The sequence below is a fragment of the Cyclopterus lumpus genome, chromosome 23 (genome assembly GCF_009769545.1).
Source record: "Cyclopterus lumpus isolate fCycLum1 chromosome 23, fCycLum1.pri, whole genome shotgun sequence".
NCBI lineage: Eukaryota > Metazoa > Chordata > Actinopteri > Perciformes > Cyclopteridae > Cyclopterus > Cyclopterus lumpus.
The window spans coordinates 7,288,848-7,299,504 of NC_046988.1; the positions used below are offsets into that span (position 1 = coordinate 7,288,848).

Sequence of the window (10,657 nt, forward strand, 5' to 3'; positions counted from 1 at the left end):
CCACGGGTCAGCGGGCAGCACGGAGCCCCACCGCATGTGTGTTCGCGTTATGAGAGTGTGTCCTATGAGTTTTGTTATGTCTCAGTGTGTCCTGAAAAACATACCCTAAATGCTGCTGCGCCGGACAGAGACTATATTTACACACAGCAAAAGTGAATGTCAATAAATGTGTACCTGTTTGTCTAACACACACACACACACACACACACACACACACACACACACACACACACACAAATACAAATGAATAAAAGTATGCTAATAATGTGGACTCATGACATTAAGCCAGTCATTCTCGAGCTCATCTGATCTGAAACAACAAGTGCTGAGATGATCATCGGCGTGTGCGGAGCAGAATGGAACTGCCTGATGGGTAAAAGGAAGAAAATCAAATAAAGTTGACAATCAATATTAGAACAACTGACATTTTCTTCAGGTAACTTGTTAACCAAGCACACAATATGTGCTTTAGATCAAATCTCAGTGACAGCTAATTATTTTAGGCTGGAGTGGATTGTTGCCAGGCAACACTGAGTTTTAGAGAGTTGTGTTGTGCTTTCTTTGGAACCATTGTGGTCTAGTCTTTAGAAAAGACTCCAACAACATCTCCTTTATCTCTAACTAGAAATCAGCATAAGGAGAGACAGAGGTGGACACATAGGACAATCAGAGGAGATCAATGGAGTGACAAGGTTGAAGGATGCCGTCAACACACACACACACACACACACACACACAACATTGCAGTGACACACAGTTCTGCAGAATAGGACTGAGCTCCTGAACTGTTTCTGAGCAGATGGTCTGTGGTCGTCCACTTGTGTGTCAGGGTTGAGGTGTGTGTATGTGTGACCTTGACCCACAGGCTGATATGCTGCCAAACTTCCGGCTGAGAGACAAGGGACGGCCATCGGACCATAGCATACAGACACGCATGCTCACACACATACATGTGAGTTTGAACACCGCGACGACAACAACCCTAACAATTGAGATACTGTAGGTTTTCACAGTACAACACTGTATATTCACTGGAGTCAGCCACAAGGTGGCACTGTTTCCCCACCCTTCTTCGCATACTGAGAGAGAGATAGAGGGAGGGTGGGGGTGAGTTCTGCAGTGCCGGTTACCGGGCGTCTCCTTAGTTTTAACTCAGATCAATGGTTATCACTGTGCCCTTGTCCAGGTCTCTCTCATCTCTCCCTTTCCCATACAAGCACACGGATGCAGCAAAACAGCCAACACACACACACAGGAACAGAACAGTACATGGGTGCACAGGCAAACATCTGCAGCCTTTCTCAAAAGCAGGCTTCCTGCTGCGATCCCTTCCTTTCCTCATTTCACTCTTGTTTCTCTGGAGGTGGTAAAGAAATACTGATAAATATTCTGCTTTTAGTCCCTCCCCCTCAGACTGCTTTTCACTGCTCATTCTGGGAGGCCGATGTTATTTTTCTCAGCATCTGTTCCATGTTTTGCTAAGTAAATGGGTGACTTTCTTATTCTTCTTCTCTATTTTTGTGTTACTAATTTTCAACTGTAGGTACTATACCACTTCAATCAAAAGTCATGATTTGTTGGTGCGGTAAGTAGAAGTAAATAATTTAAGATCAACTAACTCACCAAGTATGAGTTTATCTGTAAACATGTACACTTTGCTATCGATATACTGTTTAGCTTGACATGTGTGCTATATTCATGCACAACAATATAAGAAATTGTTGTTCATCAGCATACGTCTTTTGAAAAGGAACCATAAAAAGATGACTTTTTGGGAAGCCACACATGCATAATATTTTCATATGTTCCAATACAGGCCCGTATGGTCACTTCCACTCACAGGTGTGAGCTACGGAGCGCGCTTCATGAATATTCATGTCCTAAACATAAATATGGTGATTTCAAAATACTGATTGGCTTGGCTGAGGGATACGTGTGTGTCCGTCACACGTGTGTCTGTGTGTGTCCGTGTGTGTGTCCGTGTGTCTTGGAGCCGGAGGCCGGCCAATCCAAAAAGCCATGAATGTGTAAACAATGCACTCTGCAATTTCCAATCAACACCTCCACACCGCCCACGCCACGTAATCAGAGAGCGGGAGAAAGAGAGAAGGGAAGCCATCACTGGCAAATCTCCATAATCAAAGTTGACAGAGGATAGAATAGACCATACTAACCAATGGTCCTCCACATCCAGTACAGTTCAGGACGTTTCACTTTACTTCTGTTGTTTGTTAGTTTTTTTTGCTGGAGTGAAACTTGGCATATCACAAACAATAGCAACGTCCTATCCACTCACACATAAGACCCTCTCATACGGATTCCAAGAGCCGTGAAAAGAAGCTAATTAACCGTGCAACACAGCATAGCAGGCGAACACGTTTTACAACAACAAGTATTAGATGCGGGAAGACCGAGGCTAGGAAAGTTAGCAGATAGTTGACATGCTGCCTGAAAAACAAATATCGTAGAAGAAAGAAAAAAAAAGGAAAGAAGGCCTCTGTTAAAATAATACACCTGAATGTTGGATCTCAGCAGCCAAAACTTGATGTTTTTATAAACGATTTGAAATGGATCTAATTCTATAACAGAGCATGTGTTCTACATCTCTTGCTTTTCTACAAGTGAATAACGAGAGGAAAAGAAAAGAAGCAAGGAGAGGAACGAAGAGACTGATACCCAGCTGAAAACAAAGTGAGAATACTTGAAAATAAGGCTGATAAAAGTTGTCATCCGTTTCCAAACACTCTTTCCATACTTCAACATCCTCCCTTTCTTCCTGTTCTCTCTCACTGTCATCTCTCTCTCTCTCTCTCTGCACACTTATATCCATGCTGTCTTCCCAAATCCTTTCTATGCCTTTTTCTAAAAAAAACATCTTTTCTATAACTTCTTTTCACTTAGTTTTTTCAATTCCTCCCCGAAGTCAACGACCTTCATCTTTTACTCCACCTCTCACACACACTCTTCTGTCAAGGACAGAGGCTTCTGAAAGAGGAAAAAAAAAAAAAAAAAAACATGAATAGTATGAATCACCGAACTCTGTATGTCTTCTTTTCTCTTTCTACCCTTCTGCTCCCTCCCTCCTTCCTTCTCACAAAGATATCGGAGCGCTGATTCCCCCCCATGCCTGTCAAGGCTGGACATCACAAAATATAAATGTATGAATATGACACACACACACACACACACACACACACACAACACACACACACACACACACACACACACACACACACACACACACACACACACACACACACACACACACACACACACACACACACACACACACACACACACACACACACACACACACACACACACACACACACACACACACACACGTTTGCTTGACAATCTGTCCGACCATCTGCCTTGTGCATTGATATAGTTGCTGTCTGAACTTGAGGACGTTGTGCGTGTCTGTGCAGGTGTGTAATAGGGTTGGACCGATACATCAGTAGATTTTAACTGATCACCAGCCAGGATATGTTGTTGTTGATTTGATGGCTTCATCATTCAGTTAATTCAATTTTTTTTTTTTATGTATTAATTAAGAAATTATAATTTTATCATTATCAGTGATTGTAGAACAGATTCCAACACATTAATATGTGTTAATATTATCATTTAAAGGTTATTATTATCTTGGGTTTCCAGAGCGAGTCCTGTGATATCTGATACTTTATCACCATGACAACAGCAAAAAAGCCAAGGAAAACAGCAAGCACTCATAAAGTGTTGGCAAGAGCGTGACAATTCAGAGACAGTAACTGCACACAATATCTTCTGCCGGCTACTCCAGTACAAGGTGATGAGCCTTTCCAAACCCATGCGGCTGGAAGTGCATATACAAGTCAAGCCTTGTCAAGTCAAGTTGCAGTTTATATCCGTGTTTGTCCAAAAACTTCATCATCCTATCCGATCAGACATTAAGAAATTGTCATAATTTGCAGATTAATTCTTGAGCTGTGGCCAAAAATGCGCACCGTGTGCTAAACCCTGTAAAAGACGACTTACCTGGCGAAGTCGAGGTCAGCCTCCCTGGACATGGTGATGTTGGTGAGGTTCTGTTGCAGGACAAAGATGTTCCTGCACATCTTCTTGATACCAGACTCGCTGATCCTCTTGAAATACTGGGCCCCGTTGATTAGAATACAGGAGATCAGATGTCCCAGACCTAGTGAGAGGGAGAGAAGAGAACGAGAACATATTCATTGTCCGCTCAGCACAGAGAAGACCCAGCGAAGAGAAGTGCATCAAAGGGGATATTCTGGTAAACTCCTTTTCACATCGGATTCAGGCACTCAACAATCTGTGAATCAACATGACACAAGTGAATGCCCGTTGACGGTATTTCTCAGGCAGCTGTCTATACCTTCAAAGATGTACTGGAACTTGTGCTGCTGCAGGCCGGCCCCCATGGCCTCCTCTATGGCCGAGATGTCCTTGTTCAGTTTCACCACCAGTGGGTCATAGTCCATGCTCTCCACATTAGCCACGATGGCATAATTGCCTTGCTTAGCCAGGGGGATCAGGTAATGGAAACAATGCACCCTGGATCCAGACGTGGCAGGACAAAGAAGTTGAGGGATGGGAAGAAGAAAAGGGAAGATTAGATTTCTGACTTGGTTCTCTTTACATTTCAGATCCGATTTTGCTAAATTTCCCAAAGGTTCTCTAGTTTGAGTAAGTTCTCTCACAGTTCACTGTTATGTTTGAATCAACTATGACCTGAGAGATAGAAACTATGACAGGGAATGAGGATGAGGAATATACTGTAAAGAGGTGAGAATGTATGAGTAGTATTTCTCCTGAAAATATGTCCTCATTAAAGTAGTTTCAAGAATATATATATATATACACTTACTCTAACACCCATAATTTAAAAGAAATCATTATGCCTACTAATGTATCCACTTCCACTACATCACTGCTGGAAGCTTTTCAGCCAAGAAATCTGACGAGTTAAGGGCAACCTGAAGAGCACAGTGCCACATTAAAGTATGTTTTACAACATTTTGAGCGATAAAAAATACATGCAATAAATGTTAAGCCTACAGCCAATAAAAAAGGCTTCCACTTCAGGTCTTATATTGAAATACAACAACCAGCAAATGTCTGAGTCTCCTTCTGACCATGGACCAATTGTGCCTTCAAAATCATTTGTTAGCATTAATAGAGCGTATGGAAGAGAAGCTCATCTTTACACCTAGAATACGGCATGTTATGCATTTCATAATTCATTTGATCAAAAACCTGGCTTTGTAAGCAGCTCCAAGTTTTTCTATTCACTTTTCTTTTTGTAAATAAGTTATTATCCAGCTAACACAAAAAATACGGATTTAATGTTACAAGAGAAAAATACCAAATATTTAATATTACTTTTAATATTTACTTTTTCTTAACTGTCAAGTACCCAACCATTCTTGGCTCCAATGGAAGAAGAAAAAACATGATTGAGTGAACAATAAAAAATACTATCTCGAGGTTGTCCATGTTAACATTTTATGCCCATGGTAACATATCTTTCATATTATTTATTAGAGTGTAATGGCAGAGGGAGTGGATCTTAACACATCCTTTAACACTGTGCTACATCTCTCTGCTCTTTTAAACACCTCCATCATCGTCTGAGGTCCTTTCGGTCCAGAGAAGGCTCATTTCTGTCAAGACTTAAGGAGTCAATATGCTCATAATTCCATCATCACAGTGCCCTGAGCAGAAAGGTAGAAATTATATGGGTGAATGTCTCTTCCCCCCCGAGGCAAAAGCCAACAACCACGCCACATTATCAAATGCTCTGTCTCACCTCCCTCTCTCTCTATTCAATCATTTCTTCCACTTAGCTACTGTATCTCCCTTCTTTAACCCCCACCATCACTTTAACCTCCACACTCATTTCTCTCCCATCTCCTCTTCCCTCCCCTCTTGCTGCTTCATTTAACTGGTACCACTATCAGGGGAAATTCGGTAGATGGGGAGAGTCAATGGAGTGTAGCATATAGCTAGACATCAGCCTCAGGGAGGGTTTTCTTCTTCTCACCGAAATCATAAACAATATTGCATAAGCTATACAATAGTCTCAGGGGAAATGGTGGTACATGGAGGGATGGAAGGAAGAGGAGAGGGATGTGTTTATGGTGTGGTAAATTAACTTGGCTATTGACATTCACACAAACACGTATTCAAGAGGATAAAGTATAAACTGAACTCCTGAACTTTTGCATTTATGGTGCAACTGATAATCTTTGTCCATAACATTTAATGAAATACCCTCTGAGCTTGTACAGTATGATCGTGGTCACTTTGTGGTAAATGATTTAAAGTCACACTGTCACAGTCCGTGTTTCAGCCGGGATGTGACACAACTGAGTCATATCAATGCACCCATTCCACATTTCTTGGGAAGAAGATGAAAGTGTAACACACACTGGCTGCTCGCGTCGTGAAGCACATACAAAGAACACACCCAACGCATGATACAGACAGAGATACTAATCAAGCTGCACTAGCCAGCATGTGGCAATCTGGGGAACACATGTAATTAAATATGCTGCTTTTCTGTTGAGTAAATGTGCATCCATCCTTAAAAAGAAGACAGTGGCACATCTTAACACACGGTGGCGTGCATCAAGAGGCTGCCATAGTAAACAAAAGGCGCGGTTGTTTTGTTGCACGTCACGCTGCTAGAGGGTGCGTTGAGCTTTAAGGGCTCAGGTTAAGTCAACCCAACCTGCTTTGAGCACCATATATAGATTATAATGGTATAAGATCTGTGAGTGTAGTTTAATGCATGGACTAAAAAAGGATATGGTTTACATGTAGAATAGCTAATAAGAGCAGAAACTCATGTTTTATAAATACACTAATAATGCTTTATTCATTCGGACTGGGTTGAGTTCCTTTTAAAACTTCTAAATGGACATTTATTCCCCAAATAAAAACAAGCTCTCCTGATCATTTATAGTCCCACAGCTACAGAATGGTTCTGCTGGAGAAACTGAGGCCATCTGTCACCTCGAAGGGTAACAAGGGCACGATAACATAAATGTATTAACACCATATAAAACCCCGACGTGTTTTTCGTTTGTGTGGGCGAGTTTCTCCTGCATACCTGACCTCCAAGTGCAATACCAGGAGACAGCGGTCGGCAATATCCTGGAACCCCCTAGACAGGTCACTCAGGGTCTGGAGAATCTGCTCTTTGCTCCGTTCGCTCTCACCAACCACCTGGCTGTCCGCTGAGCATGGAGACACACCTGGATGGCCAGAGGAGACAGGATGACAAACAATGACACCATTAAAGCCCTCGGGTGAAGTTTCAATGTCTGGATGCTGCTGAAGCCCCTCCAGCTCGAGGTGTTGCTCTATAGTTGACCCCCCACCTCTGTGCACACACACACACTGTGTCGTACTCCAAAGTGAAATGCATGCATGTCATTTCATATCGACGGGATCAGGTCCAGAAAATGACACTGACTCATACAGTACACACAAAAGAAAACCATTAGCTTAACTTCCACTCCACACACGCTTCCTCAGTCCTTCAGCATGTACTTGTACTTTCTTCTCGCCACTTGTACTGAGACAGCAGGAGCATGTGTCACTGCACTGCATACCACACACAAGACCTGTGTGTTTGTGTGTGTAAGAAGAGACGCGCGCGCGCACGCGCGCACACACACACACACACACACACACACACACACACACACACACACACACACACACACACACACACACACACACACACACACACACACACACACACACACACACACACACACACACACACACACACACACACACACACACACACACACACAGAGAGAGAGCATGATGAGTGTATATAAATTCATCCCGGTGTAAATCAATGGCCATAAATTAGCAAGTAGTGGAAAGGGAGAGAAATTGGCCCCGTCAGTCATATGTAAGTCTATTTGGTCAATGAGGCGAGAGAGTGTGTGTGTGTGTGTGTGTGTGTGTGTGAGCGTGTGCACACGAAGAGTGACTGTTGAGCAGGAGAATGCAGGGGTCCACGATCGATGTGCTGCAGTCAAAGCCAGCTCCCCAGTTACTCTTCCTGCCCTTCCGAAGGTCACACGTGCGTGCACGCGGGTACACATGCACGGAGCAAAAACAGAGTGGCAGCAGGTCTCAACTAAGGCCGACATAAGCTGTTCATTCGTCCTTCCTCTCTTTGACTGATATTCACCAAAACAGATGGGACGTGCGATTACAGGTAATTCGATCCAAAGTTGTTGGTTTTGTTGCTGGTATACGTGGGTTCATTCACATATTGCAGCATACATATAGTGAGCCAATAATAGTAGTAAGTGCTTCTGTGGGCTCATGTTTGCACATGTTTGGTTGGGCTGATGAATATGTGCTTCTGTCCCCATTACAGTCACTCTAAATGAACCCCTGATAAAAGGGAGAGACCATTGGCTTACTCAAACAACAGTGAGGTATGGGGCCATGGCCATCCAATCAGCAAAGCAAACACACCTGTGAATGTGAGGTGACATCACTCTGACAGCTGCGCTTATTGCCTGTGTGTCCAACATTTCGAGACAAATAGTGTGTGTGTGTGTGTGTGTGTGTGTGTGTCCTTTGCAGTAGGTCAAGGCCGTTAAAGACCCAAAACAACTTTTATTCTTGCTTCAGCTATAATTCAGCTATATACTTTAGTTTGCAAAAAAATGTGTGATTGCTGACTGCTAAGCAATAGTCACTTTAATTGGCTCATAATCAGTTACATTTTTCCCACTAAACCAGTGTGAGAGCAAAACCAAGTCTGCCTTAACTCCTCAGTCTCAAACTAAAAGGTCAATCAACAGTCATGATATCTTTACTAGTCTCCAGCAGAAGTCTGGGAGCCAAGGATTAGATCCTAATGTCGGCAATATCAACGTTAATCCGGCTAAATGAGCCACAGGAACAACAAACAAGATCACCCCTAACAGAATAAATCCACAGTGATTTCTCAAGGGAGCGGAGCATAATGACGTTAATAGACTTCATTTGATTGTATTTAGCGGATGCTGTATATTCTCCCTAGTCATCTTAACAGATCATTAATATAAACACAATACTGCCACTCTGAAAGACACAACTACAAGACAGCTGAGTAACCTGAATGATCTACGACTTCATTGATGTCTATTGGCAGCAGTGGAATGATAACAACATCGACAACAAGTGTTTGTTGCAGCTGGCAGTGTCCCGATTGTTTATACAGATATAAAACTGGCATTTTGATATATACACATATAGTCTTACTTAAAGCACGGGACAAAAGGCACATCTATATTTGTCTGATAAAGACCATTTTGCTGTTTCTTAGCTGGTGTTTCACTTGCTCTGCCTGCTGGAGGGTTTTCCCTCCAAAAGTCTGTGTGCACATAAGCGAGTGTGTGAAAGTGACTCCAAGGCTTCTGCTTCCTCTCATGTGCATTGCACTCACTCACTTTGGCAGCAGAAAGGGAAAAAAAAGGAGCTTGCTGTGGCACACACTGCTGGAGGTCTCTACAGGGGGCGTTTGTGAAACACGTGCACACACACACACACACAAAAACACATGCGCGCACACACACAGAAACATCGACAAGAGCTGATTCCTGCCGTCCTCCCCAGCCTCGGTGCTTTGATGATGCGAGGGAGGCGTCGCAGCATGGGGAGCACCATTAGAGTCGGGGACAGACGGGCAAAAGGAGACGACTCATTGCTCCTGACTGACAACTTTCTTGCCCTCTTTTTTATATATTTTTTAATTTCTCTGCTGATTAAATGTGTGGATATGTTTGTGCGTGTCATGTATCTATTTATGCACTCATGTGTAGGTATGCGTGTATGTGGGCGCTGTGCTTATCCAATTATTTTCGAATCCCATCTAAGAGAAACGTCTGTTGCTTGCCATCTGCAGAAGATGAGGGTGGCAGACATTAAGGGAGGCGATCAGTGATTGAATTCACATTCTCTCTCTCTCTCTCACACACACACACACACACACTTTATGACGTGTGGCTCATTAAGGGGATAAACAATATATTAAGAACACAACAATATCACTTGGCATTTTCTGTGGTTTTGACAAATGCAGATGCTAAAACATTTGATAGAAACATGATCTGTTTTGTTTAAATAGCACAAAAAGGAAGAAGGAAGAAGAAAATGGAGATAAGCACAGGACAGTATCCTGCAGTGGTGGAATGATGAATGATTCATAAATGACTAGGCAATAGAGAGGAGAGTTATTAATTATTTTTGCTGCCTCTGGTGGAGGATGAACATTTGCACACAGGGATCTCAACTTCTGTCTGGAGAGAAAGAGAGAGGGAAGAGAGAAATAACAATTGAGAATAAGACTGATAGATTTGAATATGCGAAGATCGCAAATTGCTTAATAGCGTCTTATAATGAGAGAGAATGCTCAACACAAGCTAGACTTTTTGGACATAAACAGTAATAAAACCCACTTGGATGAAACAAAAGACAACATTTCATACTGAAACAAACAACTCTATCTTCACCCATTGCAACTTGTCCCCCAGGCCTCTGCAGTGAATACGAATGAGTTCTAAGTCAACTAGCTAAAGGGAAAGACCTGCACTCACCATGGTCAAGGTTAAAACAATGTATTCCGTAAGCCCTC

The 10,657-nt window shown here is 42.6% G+C and overlaps 1 protein-coding gene across 1 annotated transcript in view; it reads right to left on the bottom strand.

The window, feature by feature from the left end:
- Window positions 1-10,657, bottom strand: part of exoc4 (exocyst complex component 4) — a 100,549-nt gene that overhangs the window by 7,356 nt on the left and 82,536 nt on the right. Inside the window, exons 17-19 of the mRNA XM_034525984.1 lie at window positions 7,118-7,262; window positions 4,379-4,557; window positions 4,021-4,180 (exon numbers count right to left, since the gene is read on the bottom strand). Coding sequence (XP_034381875.1) covers window positions 4,021-4,180; window positions 4,379-4,557; window positions 7,118-7,262 — 484 coding nt within the window. The remainder of the gene's footprint in view (window positions 1-4,020; window positions 4,181-4,378; window positions 4,558-7,117; window positions 7,263-10,657) is intronic.